The sequence below is a fragment of the Equus asinus genome, chromosome 12 (genome assembly GCF_041296235.1).
Source record: "Equus asinus isolate D_3611 breed Donkey chromosome 12, EquAss-T2T_v2, whole genome shotgun sequence".
Lineage (NCBI taxonomy): Eukaryota > Metazoa > Chordata > Mammalia > Perissodactyla > Equidae > Equus > Equus asinus.
Genome location: NC_091801.1, coordinates 85847405 through 85869364, shown reverse-complemented (window position 1 = coordinate 85869364; position 21960 = coordinate 85847405). Strand labels below are relative to the sequence as shown.

The 21960-nt window shown below is 49.3% G+C and overlaps 1 protein-coding gene across 8 annotated transcripts in view; it reads left to right on the top strand.

The window, feature by feature from the left end:
* ARHGAP39 (Rho GTPase activating protein 39) overlaps positions 1-21960 on the top strand; it is a 124766-nt gene that overhangs the window by 53561 nt on the left and 49245 nt on the right. For 7 of the 8 annotated variants that reach the window (XM_044780878.2, XM_044780881.2, XM_070481912.1 and 4 more), the window contains exons 2-3: positions 1199-1362; positions 20854-21288. In XM_044780878.2, coding sequence (XP_044636813.1) covers positions 1283-1362; positions 20854-21288 — 515 coding nt within the window. In that variant the 5' untranslated portion in view covers positions 1199-1282. Of the gene's footprint in view, positions 1-925; positions 1021-1198; positions 1363-20853; positions 21289-21960 lie in introns of those variants that run through there. The other variant, XM_044780882.2, reaches the window with a different exon arrangement.

Here is a 21960-nt window from a genome sequence, read left to right as displayed (position 1 = left end):
CGTGACCAGGACTTCTGGGAACACTGTGTGCAGGTCTTGGAGAGCGTATGTGTGAGCCTCTGCTGGCCTCCATCGCTAGAGGTGGAAGCTCTGGGTGGCTGGGCTGGGGGTGTATGTGCAGTTCTAGGAAATGCTGCAACCGTGGTCTGGAGTGGGTTAGCCAGTTTCTTGCAGCCGTAGATGAGCCTCCACATCCTTGCCAGCATGTGATAGATTTTCCTCTCTGTTTTCACCATTTTGATGGGTGTACCAGTATCCCATTATGCTTTTAATTAGCATTTCTCTGACAATTAGTGAAGTCGAGCACATTTCCATGTGTTTATTAGTCATTTAGATATTCCTTTTTGTAAAGTGAGTATTCAAGTCTTTTGTCCATTTTTCTATTGGATTATCTGCCTTTTTATTATTTATTTCTAGGAATTTTTATATGTTCTGAAACATGGCAGATTAGATACGTATACACTCATGTGTTATATGTGATGTACCGTGCATCTTCTGTATAGCAAATATTTCCCACTCTGACTTGCCTTTTTGCTCATAATGGTGTCTTGATAAACAGAAGTTCTTAATTTTACTATAGACCAATTTATGCATTTTTCATTTGTGGTTAGTGGTGTTTTGTGCCTGATTAAGTTATCTGTACCTAGTGTAAAGCCACAAAGATTTTCTTAGACGTTTTTTCTAGAAGGCTTATTGTTTTACTTTTGACATTTAGATCTACATTAGATCTACAATTAGATCTATGTATAACTGAGTTTTGTGTATTGGATGAGGTAGGGGTCAAGGTTCTTTTTTCCCCCGTGTATATATCCAGCCAACACGACACTGTTTTTGAAAAGTCCACTCTTTGTCATAAACCAGGAAACCCTACGTGTGCATCAGTTTTTCTTGAGTGTTGCCATGGGGTGGCCCTTGCTGAGCACTTCCTGCACATAGCCACAGTGGCACGAGGTGGTGGTGCTGTCCCTATCTGGCAGCTGAGGACACTATGTCTCGGGGCGGCAGGCCGCTTGCAGGGAGGTGGGCAGGGCTGGCCCAGCTGGGGTTCAGGGCAGGGTGCAGGGAGTGGGAAACCACGCTTAGGCCTGGGTATTCCTCATTCTCGCCAGAGCACTGGGCTGTTATTGCTTCCTGAAACCCAAAGGTGTAATAAGACGTTTTCTGAATTTACGTGCTTAGAGACTCTGCTCTCTCACAGGGTGGCGCCTTCCCGACTGACACTGGAGGGGCATCCCGATGACCCGCTGACGTCTGTCCACTCGGTCCTCAGGAAAGGGCTGCAATGTCCCAGGCTCAAGACTACGAATGTGAGAGCCGTCATGCTGGCACGCAGGAGCCGCGGGTCTCAGGGTCAAGCACAAGGTAAGGAGGGGCTGTCTGTGCACGCTAAGTTCCAGAGGAGTGGCTGAGTGGGATGGAGCACTCTCTTCCTTTAGGAGAAGGACTCTTGGCTTGTTAACCAGTGCTGTGGCGGAGGAGCTGCTGTCCCGCCTACACACAGCAGGACTGGGGCCACTTTCCTTCAGAGCTGACTTGTGCTTACTTCTGAGTTTGACCTCCCCTGGGGAAGCTCAGTCCCCGGGTGTGGCCCCACTTCCTGCTGCAGATGCATGACCGGGCAAGGGCCTTCTCCTCACTGAGGTGGACTTGCTGCCTGGGCTGGACACCCTGCAGGCCCTGTGGCTGAGCCCAGTTCTTTATGCTCCTCTGAGCAAAGATCTATGCTGAGGCAGTAGCCATAGTTTCTCATTCTTATTTTTCTAATTTTTAGCTTTACTTGGAAATAACTCCATACTAACAGAAAAGTTGCAAAAACAGGACAGTGCGCTGACCACTTGTGTCCTCTTGCCCAGATTCACCCTTGGTGGCCATCGTGTGCTCCCTCCTCCCTCCACACACAGTGCTGTTCTCTGAGTCATCTTGGGTTGAGTCGCTCAGGTCATGGGCCAGTGTTTGCTCGCTTCCCCCAGGACTGGTGTCACTTTGAGTAAATCTGCTAGTGCGAGGCTCGGGTCTCCTCTGCTGCCCTGTCCACCTCTGGCAGCTGGTTCCCTGTCATCCTTCATAGCATTTCCTGGCCCCGCCATCGTGCACTCGCCTCACCGGCTCACCCTGCTGGGCTTGCATCTGCTGCATCTGGAGGGTTTCCGCAGCCTGTCCCTGTCTTTTTTGACATTGACACTTTTTAAGGTAATAGTTGCCCTTTTTTAAGTAGAGCACCTGGTTTGGATTTGTCTGATGGTTCCTCAGTGGAACGCTGCACAGCAGTGTTGTGTCCTTCTCAGGCTCTCTCAGGCCCACGTCCACCTTATGCTTGTCCGCTGTCCCTGGGCATGATGGCTGCTCTCCCCTCACCACCCATGCTCCACACGGTTAGGTGTTCTGATTGTTTCTTACTCGATCCAGTCTTACCTCGGATGGGCACAGAATGCCGACTTCCCCACTACAGCACTCCTCCCACCTGTGCACCCTGCTAGAGCAGGAGCCCCTTCTCCCTGTTAATGTGTTCACTTGTTCATTCTTGCTATGGACTCACGCATTCCTTTCTGTTTTATGTGGTTTGTAGTTCATTCCTGCACTTAATTTCTTTGGTGCTCATGTTGTTGCTGAACACAAACACAGGTTTGTTTACCCACTGCACAGGAGGGCCAATAACCGGAACGCCAGGCTTGTGGCAAGGAGAAAGGTTTATTATTGAAAGTCAGCCAGATGAGGAGAGGGGAGTTAAAACTCAGATCCACCTTCCACAAGGGAAAAAGGTAGGAGTTTTTATCTGAGATTTTAGGTAGGGGAAGGGGAGCACGTAGCCTTGGGAGCTTAAGTTTTAAGAGTCCTCTGCACAGGCACGGCTGTTTCATATTTCTTCACAGGTGGCATCTGCAAATTCGGGGGAGTTCTATGTGTTGTATGCGGTGGATTTTTAGTCTGTAATGTCTGAAGTTTACAGTCATTTTAGCTTCTCAATGCTCCTGCAAGATGCTTAGTCAGGCGGGGGCTGTGGGCAAGCTGCTCTTATCCCTGTCCTCCTGCTGTTCTGTAAAACCAGCTCAGAAACTTTGGTTACTTTGTTTCCTGTGTTAACCTTGTGGGCACAAGGCAGAGTTTCGCCCTAATTCAGGGAAGTTTTAACTCTTCAGTTCTCGCTTTAAGTGTTGCCCCAGATTGGCCTGGTGCACTCCTCCAGGCTGGCTCCTGTCTCCCATGTGCCTGTGATTCTTGGAGCTTTCCTTCCTTCTGGCTTAACAGCATGCTCCAGGCCTCTTGTGCTGCCCCACCCTGGAGCAACTGTTTGTCCCAGGAGCCCGGGTTCCTTTTAGGAAAATGGAGTGTTACCAACTGAACTCTCTCTCCAACTGGGGAGTGACCCGAGGAAGTGTCTTCTGCCCTTCCTCTTGAGGTTCTTAATCTGTTTGGTGTCTCAACTTTGAAATGAGACTGAAGCTGAGCATTCAATAGCACAAACTTTATTCAGTGGCCAAAGAATGGAGAAGTGGGAACAACACACATCAGCTTCTCAGCTCCTGGGGTGACTAAACAGCTGTTATAAGGGGTTGAGGTAATGAAGGGGAGGAATATGCAGAGTTATTCGGGGAAATGGGCAGGCTGTTCTTGGGAGCAAGGGTGCCACCTCTTTCTTTCCTTATTTGGTTGTGTCCTGCCGTTGCCATGGCAGCTGTAAACTGTCATGGCGTTTGGGGGTGTGTTCTATAATATGGTGACGTATTACAGTGAGCGTATAGTGAGCTGTGGGGTCTGTGTGAGGTTAAGTCGGTTAAATCCCCTTCGACGGGTTTTGACTGGTTTTGTTCAGCCATCTTCTCTTTCCTTTCTTTGTGGTTTTCTGCGAGCTAAAGAGAATGTGTTAGGCTTGTTTTGAGCAGGGTTGTGGTTAACATCTTATGGGGCCAGGGGCCAGAGTAGCAGTACTGGAGGACCAGTCTGCATGTATAGTATGCTCATGGCTCCCACAGTGTGGTGGCTTCCTGGCCCTTTAAGCACTGACAGACTAGAAAATATGTACACAAATGTGCACATGAACATACACATGTTAGAATTGCTGAGTTCACACCAACACTTCCAATTCCAGTCCATTCCCCTTCCTCGGTCACATCCCCTCTTCCTGGGTGAGAACTCTGCTCCCAGAGAACCACTGCATCTACTCATTGGCTCATCTGATAGTATGTCCAGAATTGTTTCTCTCATTCCACTACAAAAATATGTGTGTGTGTGTGTGTATATATATACACTAAAAACAAAGTTCAGTATTTATTTGCACCCGCATGCACACTCCACCCAGGAGCAGGAACAGTGTCCGGCCCTGTGTGCACAAGTTACTGGGATTAGTCCTTATTCCCCTTGTTGTGGTCCTGATGTTCACTGAAATACAGTTGAGTTCATTTGTTTTAGTTTGAGTTGTTTTCCTCCCCTTTCCCCTTCTTACTGATTTAATTTTGTTTTTTAAACATGTGCACCATTCACGTTCTTCCAAAAGATGACAGTATACAAAAGGTGTATTCAGAGAGGAGCCACTCCTCGTAGAGCTTCTCCAAGCCCCACACCTGCCTCTAGCAGGTAGGTTTCCTGGCTGATCTAAGTGTCTGTCTGGAAGGACCCACTGGATCACTGCCTCTCGGGTCACAGAGCTCGTCCTGCCTTGCAGCTTCCTGGTTGTGTGTGTCAGCCAGTCCCATGTTGGACATTGAGGTAGCTTCCAGGATTCTGCAGCGAAGAGCCTTTGCTCATGTAATTTGTGTTGTTGGAGGTGTTTCTTCAGGTAAATCTGGGCAAGGGGTTGCTGACTTGGGGATGTTGTCCACCGTGTGCCCTCCAGGGAGTCGTGTGTGCTATGCCTGTGTGCCGAGGGTCCCAGTGTGGCCAGGCTTTTATGTCTGATGCCAGGTGAAGTGGCATGTCTTCCCTGTGTGAATTGTCTATTCTTATCTTATACCCATTTTTCTACAATATATTTTGTTTTTTCTTCTCCAAGTTTGTGTATTAAGGATATGAGCCCTGTACCTATAATTTATAATGCAAATATTTAATATTTTCATCAAATATGTCCAAAAAGCCAAAACTTTTTTTATTTTGCAGTTTATTGACCTTTTCTTTTAGTGCATCTGTATCTTTAGTCACCGTTAGAAAGTTTTTCACTTCACCCAGATTGGGGGCAAAGCCCAAAGCTTTCTGATGGTGCTAGTATAGTTTTGCTTTTATGTTCACATCCTGGATCCACTTGGAGTTTATTCCTGTGTGTGGTGAGGGATGAGTCCGACTTTTTCATTTCCTAAATGCTATCGAATGGTCCCAGCACCATTTGTTAAAGGCTGCCTGTGCCCTGGTCGGAGCTGTCTGTCCTAGGTTTCCATGAGGAACTGGATCTGCTTCTGCCCTTCTGGTGATTCCACTGACCTCTGTGCACGTGCCCAGCCACACCCTGGCTTACCCAGGCTGCACAGCATCTGTCTGCTTCTTTCTGGCCAGCTCTCATGCTGACTCTCCCTATGGTTCATGGGCCATCATGGGGCACGGTCAGCACCTGACGGAACACCAGCTGTCCTCCCACAGCACCCATGCCATTGGGTTCCAAGTTTTCCTTTTATAGACGGTGCCCCAGAGGGCCCTGCAGGCAGTCATGCCACAGAGCACCTGTGTGTGATCCTGCGGCTGTGGGCGTGGCTGTGCCTCCCACTGAAGGCTCCATGGCAGCTGCAGGGTTGGTGTCTCCAGCCTGCACAGATGCTGGATGCTCTCTGGGGTGTTCTGCCCGTTCCTCCCCTACCACAGTGTGCCTGCTCCATCCATTTTCTTCTTGGTCAGTGGTCAGTCTGTGGTTTTAGTGTCCGTGCCTGATGCCTGGGAGATTGAGTGTCTGTGTGTTCTTGGCTCCTCATTTTCCTCCTTTGGGGATTGTCTCATCCTTTTGCTGTGTAGAATTGTTTGTCTTAGCTTCTCTGATTGGCAGACTTGCCTGTGCATTCTGGATAGCAGTCCTGTGTTGATTACACACATGGAATATTTTGTCTTGGTCTGTGCTCACATTTTTGTGTTGGTTTTGATTTTTGGTGAACAAACATGTTAAGCTCTGACATACTCTGTCTCACTGTCTTTTCTCTGTGCTTTTTTGTCTTATTCAATAAACCCTTTGCTAAATGAGCTCATGAAACTCTTCTTCCAAATGTTTTAAGGTTTTGCCTTTCACGTGAATTACTGTGTATCCACCTGGATGGCCTTCCCTGTGGACAGTCGATCACCTCCCGAGTCTGTGATGCTACCTCTCCCCCACGGGTGCACATCTGCAAGGGGCTCTGTGCTGTCCGCCCCTCTGCACCTGAGCTCACTGCCTTCCTCGGCTTCCTGCCGGGTCTTTATGCCCACCCTCTCCAGTCCTTCCTTTCGAAAGCACCTGGCCTCTTCTTGGTCATTTGTTCTTCTCTATAGCGTTAGTCTGCCCGCCTTTCTCAGAAACAATGTCCTGTTGGGAGTCTGACTGCTGGTATATCCAGATAACAAGCTAATTCTGGGAGAAGTGCCGGCTGTGGTGAAGCCAGTGCCCCCGCCCCTGATGGAGGCCTCCTCCTCGGGCTTTCAGGTCCATCATGCACCCCATGAAGATCATGCGCCCTGCTGGCGTGTTCCCAGGACTGTGTTCTTGCTGTTCTCTTGCTCCTGTGACACCATCTCTTGTCTTCAGTCTCACTCTCTCACGTCCTTTTCCTGAGGTCTTAATGCTCCTGTTGTCTTTAGGGCTCAGAGCACTGGACCCTCCAGGCGCAGAAAGTGATTGCAATGCTCTGGGTTGTCCAGTTCCTTCTCTGCCTCCTTCAGGGGCAATGGTGAAACCAGAAGGAGTTTCTGTGGTTTCTTGGCTCTGATCACGCACTGAGGTGTGAGAAGTGTCAGCTCTGCTCTCGCTCTGAGGGAAGGACTGTGGCTGCCCTGATCATGGCCGAGAACCCCGGTTGCTCTGGGACATCGTGAGAGGAGTTGCTGATGCTGCTGGGCAGGCTCAGGAAGGCACAGGTGCAAGTGTCCTGGGGCTCTGAGTCATGACTGAGGCGATTTTGGGGGGATCCCTTGGGCCAAGCCCAGAAGGAGAAGACAGGGAGAGCAGTGCCAAGCTGGTGGAAGGTGTGCATGCTTTTCCCAGTGTCCATGGGGACACAGGTGACCACGCAGACTTGGGCTAGACCTGTAAGTCCAGAAGGACCATTGGGTGTCGCAGTTAGTCCAGCAGTCTCCGCCAAAGCCTAGGCAGCACTGGCAGAGCAGACGAGGCCCGTGGGTGTGGAGCTCCGCACTGGTTGTCTCCTCTGTTGTGCTGCATTGCCAGTTTTCAATTGGTACAAGCTTCTGTTTCCTGAAACATGGAACCTCCCTGTGTCAGAGCAGCACCTGGGTGCAGGCAGGGCCATGCGCGTGCTGCCTTCACCTTCCCAGGCGGTGCTCAAGGCTCCACACATGCAGCCCTCCTGCCCTTTGGGAGGGACGACCGAACCCAGGCCCCTAGTTAGGAGCCGGGGCACTGCACTGAGCAGAGTCCGCCAGTCGGGGGAAGCGGAGGGGTTTGCTCTTTGGGCAGGGCTGTAGAGGAGGGAGACTCAGCATGGTGTGGCCGTCCCGGCAGGAGGAGGGCAGATGGCAGGCACTCGCAGGGACAGTGAGGCTGGTAGCGTGAGAGGGGTGCAGAGGACCCACGAGGGCTCCACTGCTTCTTCTGTGGGGACTCCGTGGGCTCTCTGCCCGTTCCCAAGGTTTTGCTCTTAGGCTGCTGTCTCCATTGATGAATTTGTGCAGTATCGAGAATGGGTGTGGTGTCTGCTGGGGTCTGGGACTCAGAGTCTTTGTGGTCACACCAGCTGCCTTTAGGGAGCAGGAGAAGGACAAGACAGCACCCTGCAGAAGGGTGTTGTCCAGGAAACACAGTGGCCTGTCAGTGTAGGTGTTGGGAATTCAGTACAGAGGAGGACTGACTATTCTTTGAAAATCTAAGGAAAAGTGAGGTCTCTACCAAACACCGACATTCCATAGAAGGATGGACGAGACTGTTATATCAGCTGTGAGAGGCCTGCTGGCCCCAGAAACTGAGCTTTGCAGGCAAGAAGGGGGTAAAGAGAAGAGCGGGGGCTACTGGGGACACTGAGGCAAGCAGGTGTCTGTGGTGGGGGCTGATGTTGAGGAGGGCCCACGGCCCAGAAGGGACCCTGGTGTGTGGGGGGCCAGTGGGGGCGCCCTAGGGCTGAGCATTTACCAATGCCCCAGCACCCACTCAGGCCATGGCTAACTCAGATTAGAGCCCAGAGGTCCTTCCTCCCCATCGGTCTCTGGAGCACATGCTCTATTCCTGGACACCAGCTGTCCTTTAGGAAGTGTTGGACCTCTGCACCCCAGGGCCCCTCTGCTTCTCGTGGCGAGCACCCCAGCCCACTGCCCCTGTACCTGCTGGATTCTCCTCCAGTGGCAGTCCTTCTTTTAACTGAGATATGATTCACATACCATAATACTCACCCTTAGAAGTGTACAGTCAGTGTTTTTGGTACATTCATAAGGTTGTGCAAAAATGTCCAGAACATTTTTACCACGCCGTAAAGAAACCCCTTCCCATTAGCAGCCACTGCCATTCCCCTGCCCCCACTCATCTGCTTTCTCTCTGGATTTGTCTGTTCTGGAAAATTTAAACAAACGGAATCACACCATAGGTGGTCTTTTGTGACGTGCTTTTTTCACTCAGCATGTTTTCAAGGTTCGTGCATGTTGTAGCCTGTGTCAGGGCTTCCTTTTTATGACTGAATGATACTCCCTTGTGTGGATATATACCACATTTTGTTTATCCATTCATGAGGTATTGGACAGTTGGGTTGTGTCCACCGTAAACAATGCTGCTGTGAACGTTCATGTACAAGCTTCTGTGTGGATGTGTGTTTCCATTTCTCTTGGGTATCTACCTAGGAGTGGAACCGCTGTGTCAGACAACAACTCTCTGTTTATCTTCTTGAGGAAATGCCAAGCTCTTTTCTAAAGCGGATGTACCGTTTTACATTCCCACCAGCAGTACATAAAGGTTGTAGTTTCTCCACATCCTCTCCAACACTTGTTATTATGGTTTTTAAAAAATTATGATTACAGCCATACTAGCAGGTGTGAAATGATCTTCCAAGTGGTTTGATTTGCATTTCCCTGATGACTAATGATATTGAGCACCTTCGTATGTGCTTGTTGGCTCTTCGTATATCTTCTTTGGAGAAATGTCTATTCAGATTTTTTTGCCCATTTTTAATTGGGTTATTTGTGTTTGTATTATTGAGTTGTAAGAGTTCTTTATATATTCTGGATACAAGTCCCTTATCAGATACGTGATTTACAAATATGTTCTCCCATTCGGTGGTTGTCTGTTCATTTTCTTTTTTTTTAATTGAAGTATAATTGACACACAATATTATATTAGTTTCAGGTGTACAACATAGTGATTTGACATTTATATACATTATGAAATGATAACCATAATGTCTAGTAACCATCTGTCACCATACAAAGTTATTACAATATTATTGACTGAATTCCCCATGCTGCACGTTACACCCCCCTGACTTATTTATTTCATAACTGCAAGTTTGTACCTCTTAATCCTCTTCGCTTGTTTCTCCTGTTCCCCATCCCACTCCACTCTGGTGACCACCAGTTTGTTCTGTGTACCTGTGAGTTTGTTTCTGTTTTGTTTTGTTTTTTAGATTCCACATATAAGTGAAATCATATGATATTTGTCTTTTTCTGACTGACTTATTTCATTTAGCATAATGCCCTCTAGGTCCATCCATGTTGTTGCAAATGGCAAGATTTCATTCTTTTTTGTGGCTGAGTTATATTCCATTGTACATATATATATACCACATCTTCTTTATCCATTCCTCTATCAGTGGACACTTAGGTTGCTTCCATATCTTGGCTGTTGTAAATAATGCTACAGTGAACATAAGGGTGCATATTTCTCTTCAAATTAATGTTTTTGTTTTCTTTGGGTAAATACCCAGAAGTAGAATTGCTGGGTCATAGGGTAGTTCTATTTTTAATTTTTTGAGGAACCACCATAGTGTTTTCTATAGTGGCTGCACCAATTTACATCACCACCAGCAGTGCACAAGGGTTCCCTTTTCTCCACATCCTCGCTAACACTTATTTGTTGTCTTTTCGATAACAGCCATTCTGACAGGTGTGAGGTGATTTCTCACTGTGGTTTTGATTTCTATTTTCCTGATGATCAGTGATGTTGAGCATCTTTTCATATGTCTGTTGACCATCTGTGTGTCTTCTTTGGAAAAGTATCTGTTCAAGTCCTCTGCCCATTTTTCAATTGAATTGCTTGCTCGCTTGTTTGTTTGTTTTGAGGAAGATTAGCCCTGAGCTAACATCTGTGTCCTCTTTTTGTTGAGAAAGATTGGCCCTGAGCTAACATCTGTGCCCATCTTTCTGTATTTTATATGTGGGGTGCCCGCCACAGCATGGCTTGCCAAGGGGTGCTTAGATCCACACCCAGGATCCAAACTGGCAAACCCTGGGCCTCCGAAGTGGAATGTGTGAACTTAACCACTGCACCACTGGGCCAGCCCCTGAATTGCTTGTTTTTTTGGTAGTGAGTTGTATGAATTCTTTCTATATTTTGGGTATTAACTCTATATTGGATATATGATTTGCATATATTTTCTCCTATTCAGTAGGTTGCCTTTTCGTTTTGATGATGGCTTCCTTCCCTGTGCAGAAGCTTTTAGTTTGATGTGGTCCCCCATGTTTATTTTTGCTTTTGTTGCCTTTGCCTAAGGAGACAGATCCAAAAAAATATTGCTAAGAGTGATGTCAAGAGCTTACTGCCTATGTTTTCTTTTTTTTCCCTTTTAAAGATTTTATTTTTCCTTTTTCTCCCCAAAGCCCCCCCGGTACATAGTTGTGTATTTTCAGTTGTGGGTCCTTCTAGTTGTGGCATGTGGCATGCCGCCTCAGCTTGGCTTGATGAGCAGTGCTATGTCTGTGCCCAGGATTCGAACCGGTGAAACCCTCGGCCACCGAAGCGGAACACATGAACTTAACCACTCGACCACAGGGCCAGCCCCTGCCTATGTTTTCTTCTAGAAGTTTTATGGTTTCAAGTCTTTTCATTTTCTTGGTGGTATCACTTAGAGCACAGAATTTTTAAGTCTTGATCAAGTCCAATTTATCTATTTTTCTTTTGTTGCTCATGCTTTTGGTGTCAGATATAAGAATCCATGGTGAAATCCAAGGTCATGGAGATTGACCCCTGTGTTTTCTTCTAAGAGGTTTATAGTTTTAGCTCTTACATATTTAGGCTTTGATCCATCTTGAATTAACTTTTGTGTCTGGTGTGAGGTAGGGGTCCAGCTTCATTCTTTTGCCTGTGGATCTCCAGCTGTCCCAGCACCATTTGTTGAAAAGTCTGTTCTTTCTCCAGTGAATGACCCTGGCACCCTTTTTGTAAGAATCTGGAGGGCAGGGAATGAACTTGGTCACGCTTGCATCCATTTCACCTGGTAAGTTGCCTGGCATGTACTTGACGCTCATTGTTTGTTCAGGAAGTATTTATTTGAACAGATCATTGTCTGCAAGTAAATGTCTCCAAGAATTGGGGAAAACAGGAAGGTCCCTTTATGTTGACTTTAGTACACGCCACACCGAGCATGCTGGGGAGAGCTGGAACCAGGAGGGCTGCAGACCAGTCTGTGGCCCTCAGGTATTGCCCCACAGCCTCAGTCCAAACCTGGGAAATTGCGGTCATCTGATATCCTTCCACCACTTTCACCAAATGTCTTATTTTTTCCTCCAAAGTCATTCTAAATACTGTTGCCAAATAAACCTTTCTCAGTCTCAGCTCTGGTGGTGTCAGTGGGCTGCTGCTGTCAGTCCGTCACCTGCAGGGTCATGATCCCTCCTCCCAGCAGCAAAGCCCCCAGGGCAGTTTCAGCGGTTTCTCTGTTACACGCCTGGTGACCGAGTGTCCTTGCACTGACCGAGTGCTGGGTGTGGACGGCACTGACTCCAGGGATGAAACGCGTCTTCTCCCATCTGCACAAAGTCCACTCTCCCCACCTGCCCAGTAGGAGTCTGGGTGGAGGAGCTGACTACCGGCTGGCCCTGGCTCCACTCCATCCCTGCCTCGCTCTGTGCAGGGTCTGCCCGGCCTCCCTGTCCGGCACGCATTCTCTGCTCCTTGGTTCCCTGGGGGTCTTCGTTCAATGCTGTACCCCAGGAGGTACCCAGAACATTCTTCTGAGAAAGTGGGGGTCCTGCCCACATGCAAACAGGATCGTGCTAAAAAGGGAACAAACACTATTCTTTGTTCAGAGAGAATTATAACCATTAAATTCATTTGAAAGTGTATTTAAAGCAAAAATAAGAATTGGTATTGCTTCTTTAGGGCTTAGAATGTTCAGTTCAGGGCTCTTTGAGCTTCTCTGCTTGAACAGTCCTCCCTTTGGGAGTGTCGGGACTGTGTTCTGGCCAAATCCAAACGCTATGAGCCAGGAGAGAAGAGCAGCGTGGCTGTGTGAGGTGAGGTTCAGGGGTCCCCATCATGGGGCAGCTGCCTGCGGGGAGCCACGGGTGCCTCCCTTCCTCCCTGCAGGGAGCACCAGAGGTGCAGCATCGGCTGAGCCATCGATTCCCCGTCTCTGAGCCCTTGGTCTCCTGCATCCTCTCTGCCCCTGCTCAGGGGTCCATGTCGCCCTGAGTTCTGACCCGGGACCCACAGGGGCCTGCTCCTCTCCTAACTGCTCAGGCTCCCCTCCCCTCCCATCTCCTGGCCCTTGGGGAACACACTCGATCTGCCCATGGGGCAGGCTCCTGCCCCGCCTTCCTGAAGCCTCCATCCTTGTTCCCCCAGATCAGCCTGAGTGAGACCATGTCAGGCCTGTCCAGAACCTTTGAGTGGCTTCCCTCTTCACCCGAGCAAGACCCACAGTTCCTGCCTTGGCCTCCAGGCCTCTGCCTACAGGTGCCTTCTTTGGGTTCCCCCAGCGTTGTCCCAGCACTCTTTTTTCTTCCTACAACGGAGAGAGCCCTCGGTCAGCCAACCATCTTCTTCAGAGTCCCAGCAGGTCCCTTTCATGTTCTTTGGCCCATGCAGATCAGTGCCTCTCAGCATGGGGTGGCTGCCCATGGAGTCCTGATGTCTGCCTGGTGGGAGAAAGGAGGTGCCCATGCAAGGGGCTCCATGGGTTGGGGCTGTCAGCTGTCCCGTGAGCAGAGCCCAGTGGACCAGGAAGCTGAGAGCAGAGCCATGAGCTTTGGTGGGAGTGCACTCCATCCCTGAGGTGGCCCAGTGAAGTGACCCAACTCCCAGGTTTAGCAGTTTGCTCCAAACTCAGTATAGAAAATGGCCAGCCAGCAACCAGCCGGGTGGTCCAGGCAGGAGAAGGCAGGGGGTCCAGGGGCTCAGTGCTGGGCCAGGAGGTGGCTCGCAGCAGGGGAGGGGTGCACCCTCAGGACGGAGTAGGGAAGCAGGGCTGCTGTGGTTCCAGGCACTTAGGACGTCACAGTCCTGCGTTGAGACTCAGGGCAACAACGCCCACAGAAGCAGTGATTCCCTAAAGGGGTATTTGATGGAGCTCTGGGAGCCAGCATTGTGCACCTGCTGGTTTCCTGGGGTCCGAAAGTTTCGTTGCTGCGAGTGTGGCAGAGAAGGAGTGGAGTTGGTGTGAGGGGCCGAACCATGCGCTGACTGAGGGTCTCAAGGGGAAGCCGCTGCTGAGTAACCCTCACCACCCTCTGGGTTCTCTGCAAGGCAGTCATTAGGACGTTCACAGAGAGGAGCAGGTGAGAGAGAGGTGAGGCTTCAGAATACTGATCGTTTTGCATGGTACCATGGACAGCGTGTTGGAGCCTGGAGTGGCTCCTGCAGAGGCTTCGCACCATGCCGCCCATCCTCCCCGTCATAGGGTTTCCTCCGGTAGCACTGCACAGTCCTGCTGCAGGAGCAGAGAAGGACGTGGGACAAATCCAGGTAAACACACAAGGAAACAAGGCATAACAAGTGAGGCTCAGCAGGAACAGCCCCATAAAAATGCCAATATTGAAATTATCAGGGTCAGAGTAGCTTTTTTTAAAGAAATAAGCTCACAAATGTGTGCAGAGAACAAAAGACCCTGAAGAATGACAATGGAGATTTGGAAAAGAACTAGCAGGTTGAACACAGCCAAAGAGAGAATTAATGAAGTAGAAAGAGGAACTAAAGAAATGATCTGGTAAGCGGCAGACGAGACATGGATGGGAAGTGTGAGCCACATGTAGGCACAGGGGCTCCTGTGACAAGCGTGACGAATCTTCTATGGGAGTTCCAGAAAGAGGCAAGGGCGTGGGGGATGGGGGGTATTTGAAAAGATGATGTGGAAATTTTTCCAGAATTGTTTAAAGAGTCAACCCTCAGATCCAGGAGTTCCCCAAATCCTTCATTTCAATAATTAAAAATGAACCCACACCTGAATCCGTATCATAGTAAACTGCAGAACACATAGATGGAGAATTATTCATTTTAACCATTTATCTGCCAAATTGATTGTGTTTCTACATAATCGTGTTATATCATACACAAATGAAAATAGGTTTGTTCCTTGTTTATTCACAAGTGAATCTACAGTAGAGTCAAGAAAATTTAGCAAGATTGCTTATAAAATAATATACAAAATAAACTGCATTTCTGTACACCAACAACAATCAGAAAATTCTTTATAAAATGAATGATGCAAACATTAAAACATCAACAGGCAGGCCAGGGTGTAGAGTAACAGACTGTGCTGTGCACGCTCAGGGAAAGCAAGTCAGTGTCCTCTGGACGGTTGCTGTCTACTCCTGGGGCCCAGCGTCCCACTGCTGCAGTCTCCTTGCCAGGCTGCAGAGTCACATACAGATCTTCCTTGACTCACGATTACATCCAATAAAGCCGCGGTGAGTTGCAAATATCATAAGTGGAAAATTCATTTAATACAGCTAACCTACCAAATTTCATAGCTTAGCCTCGCCTGCCTTGGTGCTCAGAACACTTACGTTAGGCTACAATTGGGCAAAATCCTCTAACACAAAGCCTGTTTTATAATAAAGTGTCAAATATCTCATGTAATTTATCGAATACTATTCTGAAAGTGAGAAACAGCTGGTTGTATGGGTACAGAGGGTTGTCAGCGTGTCGGTTGTTAACCCTCGTGCTTGCAGGGCTGACTGGAAATGCGCTTGCTGCTGCCGCCCAGCATCACGAGAGAGGATTGCACAGCATATTGCTAGCCCAGGAAAAGATCAAGATTCAAAATTTGAAACATAGTTTCTACTGACTGCTGTCACTCTCGCACCATTGTAAAGTTGAAACTAAGTCGAACCATGCCAAGTTGGGGACCATCCGTATAAGGACGTTCACAGCAGAATTGTGAGAAGTAGCCCCAAACAACAAACTCAGATGTCAGTAGCAGAACTGATAAAGTGCCGCCACTTCATCCAGTGCAACACTGTACACAGTGAGCTTGGGCAAGTTGCGGCTGGGCAGACCACCAGTGAGTTTCAGCTGTAAGTGAAAGAAGCAAAATACAAAGTATACAGTTTTCTTGTTTGAATATATTATTAAAAAATAGACACACCTGAACTAATTTGTTTAAGGTTGTCTTCAGAGATGGTAAAACTATAAAAGCAAGGAAGTGGTTGCCTTAAAACTCAGAATAGTGGTCTCCTCGAGGTGAACAGAAGTGCGATGTGGGGAGATGTCAGGGATGCTGCATTGTTTTTTTCTTGATGAGTGCTATACAAACGTTAAAACATAATTGTTTATTATACTTATTTTTATATTCTGTACATTTTTCTGTGTATGTTGTATGTCATGATTTTATTTTTAAAAGAGTAAACATACCATTTACAATAGCAGGTGTGTGTGTATGTGTATAAAACCTGGGAATAAATCTGACAAAAGATGTACATACCCTTTAAAGAAGACCTAAACGTGTGGATACACCATGGTCTGGGTGGAGACTAAGTGATCACAAAGACGTCCCTATTCTCCTGGGATAGATCCAGCGAAGGCACCTACTATGTTTATGCACATTGACAAGCTGATTCCAAAATCCATGGGGAAGAGCGAGAGTCCAGAGCAGCCGAAACATGCCTGATGAAGCAGAGAAGTAGGGACCCAGCAGTGCTGACTGTGCAGAGCTGTCGTGGGTAAGACGACGTGGTGCTGGTCAGAGAAGGATCGGCCAACAGAGCCAGCAGGGAGCTCAGGCACAGTGTCCGACACTGTCGCTCCTGGAAGAAAGGCTGCTGTGTAACGACCCATCCTGAGACCCCTGGCTGTCCACGTGCAGAAAATGAAATGTCACACAGTAAGCAAAATCGATTCAGGTAGTTAACGAATTGAATATGAGAGGCAAAGCTGCAAAACTTTGTCAAATCAACTTATTGGAGAATGTTTTTGATCTAGAAATAGGGAAGATTTCTTAAACAAGGCAGAAGAGGAGAAATCGACTATAATTCAACTGTAATAAAATTTAAAACTTATAATAAAATTAAAAACTTCTTTTTATCAAAAGGCAAAGGCACCATAAAGAGAGTGAAAAGACAAGCCACAAGTAGGAGAGAGATTGGTAACAGACTCAACCAAGAGGGATTGCTATTGAGAATACATATGTTTTATATTCATATATAAAATATATGTTTATATTATATATGTTTATATTTACATATGTGTTTATATTCATATATAATATATATGTTTTAAAAATACAACTCCTACAAATTAGCAAGAAAAAAAATTTTTAATGAGCAAAAAGTCACTGTTTCTAGTAAATGAGAAGTATAAATGGCTCATGAATATGAGAAAGATGCTTGACCTCATTAATAATCAGGAAAAATTTAAAACCTCATACATGGGCATTCATTATACTAATCTATTTTTGTGTATGTTTGAAATTTTCCATTATAAGATTTGAAAAAAATTAGATAAGTAAAAAAGGAAAAATGTAAAATTGTGCCAAATTCCACTACTCCTAGGTAACCCTTTTTAATACTTGGCTTTACCCTTCCAGCAATTTCCTACACAAATATATACATATAAACATGTTAAGCCTTTTTTTAAAAAGGCTATATAACTTTGTTTAATTGTTAACTGTAAAAGTCCATCCCTGTCATTAAGTTTGGATTCACATTAAAACACACCCCCAAAGGGAGAGACCGTTGATCATTACACCCTCTCAGGAAGCTACCACTGATCACCCCCCTACACAGGGAGAGACCATTGTCCACCCCCTCTCCCCACCCACCAGGGAAAGACCATTGACCACCCCTGCCACCCAGGGACCATTGACCACACCCTCCCCCCCAGGAAGAGACCACTGACCAGCCCCAGAGACCATTGGTTCCCGCACACACACACAGGGAAATAACGTTGATCATGCTCGCCCACAGGGAGAGACCACTGGTTGCATGCCTGAGGGATGTGCTGTGCAGGCCAATAGAAAGTGTGCAGACACATGATGGAAATGTCCACTAAATCTTTAAAACTTTAAAGATTGACACTGAAAGTCTTATTGTATGCCATAGTTGGAAAATGTATTGAATGGTAGATAATGTCTCTTAATTTTTGTCTCATTACAAAAGTAATCTGTGAAAATTATAGAAAACTTGGAAAATAGAGAAGAGTGGAAAGAAGAAAAGGTGCTACCATGGCAACCACTGGTAACATGACAACGTCTTTATCCTACAATACTGAGGATAGAATTCCAACTAATACATGTAGAAGGATCGACAGAAGCAGACAATCAGTGTTGGGCCAACACCGCAGTAATAAATGTTTCCAGCAAGAATCATCAGTGAATGCTAAAATAGTGGGTGAAAGTGTGACAAGAAACAGGATAATTAAGTAGAACATCTCCCCTCCAGACACATCCTAGTCACAAGGAGAAAGAGCAGCAACATGGTGGGGGGACTCCTGGGGTGCTGCTATCTGCTGTGGACAGAGCCCCCCAGGGCCCAGAAGCTCTCCTGCACACTCCTGCCAGACGCCCAGAGAGCCCCTCACCTTGATCCCTGCATGTCGTCTATGGAGTAGTAACACAGGGAATCTGGACGAAGGCTGTTCTTTGAACTCTTTGTAGACCTGAAATTGTTTATGTTATGGACTGATTGTGTCCCCTCAAAATTCAAGTTGAAACCCTCCCCCTGTGTGATGGTATTTGGAGGTGGGGCCTGTGGGGTGATTAGGTATAAGGGTGGGGCCCCGTGAAGAGATTAGTGCCCTTAGAGTGGAGAGCTCACTGATGACTCTGCTCTCCCGCCACGTGAGAACACGGAGATGGGGCTGCCTGCAGCCGGGAAGGGGGCCTCACCGGCACCCAACCTGCCATACCCTGGCCTCGGACTCCAGCCTCCAGCACCGTGAGACGTAAATGTCTGTTGTTCATAAGCCACCCAGTCTGTGGTGTTCTGTTCTAGCAGCCTGAGCATTTCAAAACAAAAAGTTAAAAATATGAAAATAAAAGGGGGTGGTCAGTAGTACCAAAAGTGGCACAGTTCCATCGAAGACCGGAAAGTGCTGTTTGTGGATCCCTCAGTGGCTCCTGCAGGAGTGTGGGCCGGCCTGCAGTCATGAGCTGAGTGGTGGAGGGAGCTGGGCAAGGGACGGTGGAACGCAGGCTGTGGAGGGGGCGGGGGAAGAGGGGTTGCCCTGGTCATCAGTGAGGAAGGTGTCTGTTTGGGAAGTGCTGGTGTTGAGGAAACAGGACAGGTCACTCCCTGCTCTGGATCCTTGGGGGTGGGGTGAGGGCTCCACATTGCTCACGTGTGGGATCGGGAACATGCCTAACCAACACCCCAGCTTCCTGCTTCCCTGGAGCAGCAGCATTATGCAGAGCCCCCTCACACTGGGCACCACTGCTCGCTGGTGGTCCTGGGACACACAGTCGCCACCCCTCCTCCTCTCTGCTGTCCCCATCTGCTTTTGGCTTCCTTTTGTTTCTAAGGCGAGCTGAGCATGACTGTCTCCTCATCCTCTCCATCCCATCTCTCATACAGCCTGCTGCTTCTCAGGGTCTGGTGAGCCCCAGGGGCGATCCCATGTTGGCATTTCCTCCTCCAGGCTTCAGGATCCCCAGGGTGCACCCTTCCCTCTGATCCTCCCTCATCTCCTGCCCTCTCCATGGCTCCACTTGCCATCCACATCCTCCAACTCATTGCGCCCCTCAGCCCCCATGGCAGAGCCCCATCCCATGAGGCAGCCCTCCCCACGTCCTCTGCCCTGCCAGGCCATTCCACTTCCTGTCCTCCTGCCTGGCCTCACTGTACTGTGCTGGGTGCCCACACTCAGGCACTGGCTGAGACACGGGCCCTGGACTCACCTGGCCCTCCTTGTGGGCTTCTGGAAGGGTCTGCTGACCCAGAAAGAGGCCCCAGAGCCTGCAGGGCTGCTGCAGGGGGCACTGCCGCTGGGAATGGACAGTGAGTAATGGGGGCTGGGCGTGCCTTCTCTCCTCCCTAAACGGGCAGCCAGCCCTCAAAACAGGTCTGGTCTCAAAGAGTAGGGTGAGGTCCTCAGAGAATGAGCACTTATGTTAAGGCCGTCAGTGCCCCCTCGCCCTCTGCCAAGCCCACCTTTGCTCGCACTTGGAAGACACTGGGCCTGGAGGCAGAGAGGGAGCTGCAGGCCACCCCTCATTGTCTCCAAGCCCCTGGAATTAGCGCTCTTTGTCCTGGAGACCAGACTTCTGACCATCACAGGGGTGGTGAGAAGCAGGCCTATTGCAGGGTTTCCAAACAGCAGATTGGTGGACAGACAGGCAGGCACAGAGCGTCCACACTGCAGAGTAGTCTGTGGCATTTAGAGGGTTGTTATTTATGTGGAAACTTGGAAGCAGAATAAAAATACACCAGATGTCAGCTGGACCACACCCTGACATCAAACATATCAGCATTAAAACTGCCTTGTTCTAGATAGAGTTAATTTACATTGTTTTCCAAGTTATCTTTTTTTTTTTTGGTGTGGAAGATTGGAGCAGAGCTAACTTGTTCCTCCTCAAAGTGCCAGTACATAGTTGTATATCCTAGTTGTAGGTCATTCTAGCTCTTCATTGTGGGATACTGCCACAGCATGGCCTGATGAGTGGTGTATAGATCCGCGCCCAGGATCCCAACCAGTGAACCCAGGCCGCCTAGGCGGAGCACGCGAACTTAACCACTCAGCCTGGCAGGCCCCCCAAGTTATCTTTTTAATTAAAAAAACTTACCAGGATGGAAGCTGTGTCCTGGGGTTGGGGTGCTCTGGGGCCCCTGGGAGGAAACCGTCTCTGCTGGGCCCAGTGTGGAGATGGTGGTCCCTGTTCCTGCTGCAGACTGATGGGCAGTGGTGGCCCATGGTGGTGGCCCACGGTGACCAGGCAGGCTGAGAGCAGCCAGGGCTCCTGGAGGATGCTGCCGGACGCGAGGAGAGTGGACAGCCCCTTTGAGGCGGGAGCTCCGTGCCCCCTCCACATGGGGTGGGCCAGAGGGGCCAGACCCAAGACCCCTCAGAGAGCGCACGAGGGCCTGGGAACTAATGAGCATTTAGAAAACCAGGGGTGGAACTTGGGTTTGGGCTGGTTTTATTTTGTGACAGGATTTCTTGCTTTTGAAACTCTTGGATGTGAGAAAAGGTCTGATGCTGGATGTAGGGTGGACCACCTGGCGGCTTGGGATGCAAGGCACGTTGCCTAAGGGATGGGGCTGCCCGTGGGTTGGGGGCCAGGCCCGGGGTGGGGCCCCCTGCTTCTCTCTGCCAACCTCCCGTTCTGGTCCTGGGCTGGCCACCTGCAGCGCCGCCACACGCTAATACCATCTTCTCTTTCTCAGGCTGGAGTGGGTGGAGATCATCGAGCCACGCACCCGCGAGCGCATGTATGCCAACCTGGTCACCGGTGAGTGCGTGTGGGACCCACCCGCTGGCGTCCGCATCAAGCGCACCAGCGAGAACCAGTGGTGGGAGCTCTTTGACCCCAACACATCCCGCTTCTACTACTACAATGCCACCACCCAGCGCACCGTGTGGCATCGGCCACAGGACTGCGACATCATCCCCCTGGCCAAGCTGCAGACCCTGAAGCAGAACACCGAGTCCCCCCGCGCCTCCGCAGAGAACAGCCCTGGGCGAGGCAGCAGCGTCAGCCGTGATGGCAGCACCAGCTCCTCCCTGGAGCCCGAGCCGGACGTCAGTGAGAAGGCGCAGGAACCACCAGGGAGGGCGAACCGGCAGGCCGTGTTTGGGGCTGTGAAGGAGGAGAGCGGCAGGTGAGGCGGCCCGGGCAGACCTGGGGCACGGGGGTGGGGCCTGATTGTTCCGTGAGCAGTTGCCTGTGCCCGCTGCCACCTATGTCCCCAGTGGCTCTCGTCTCCATTTGACAAGAGCCTTCCGTGATGGGGAGGGTTGCGTGTCTCCTCACCTTTCCCCTCTGGCACCAAGATCTGCCTCCCCGCCAAGTGGCCTCTGGTGGGGACAGTAAGTGAGGGCCGCTCTCCTCTCCTTTCCTAGAGGCAGCTGTCAGGAAGTGTCTGGGGCTGGAGATTTTCTGGCTAAAAACTGTGGAATTGTCTGGTTCTGTGTGCTTTGGGAAGTGCAGACATGGCGTTAGTACCCCCCAGAGGCAGCTCCCACAAAGTACATGCCATGAAGGGGAGGTGCCTTCTCCTGGCGAAGCCCCGTCTGGGCAGACGAGGCCTGTGATTCTCAGGAGGCAGGTCCTCGGGGACCTGAGGGACGGGCACCAGCATAGGTGCCAGCCCTCCCCTGCCCAAACTTGATGGGTCTCACTAGAACCCCAGAGGACGGTGCTATTGTCATCCCCGTTTTACAAGTAAAGGATTGAGGTGGTCAGGCAGCGCAGCAGAGCGGCCAGGCCCTGTGCCCCAAGCGCCAGAGAGACCCCAGGACTCTGGCCTTGGGGTTGAGGATGTGTCTGCCCC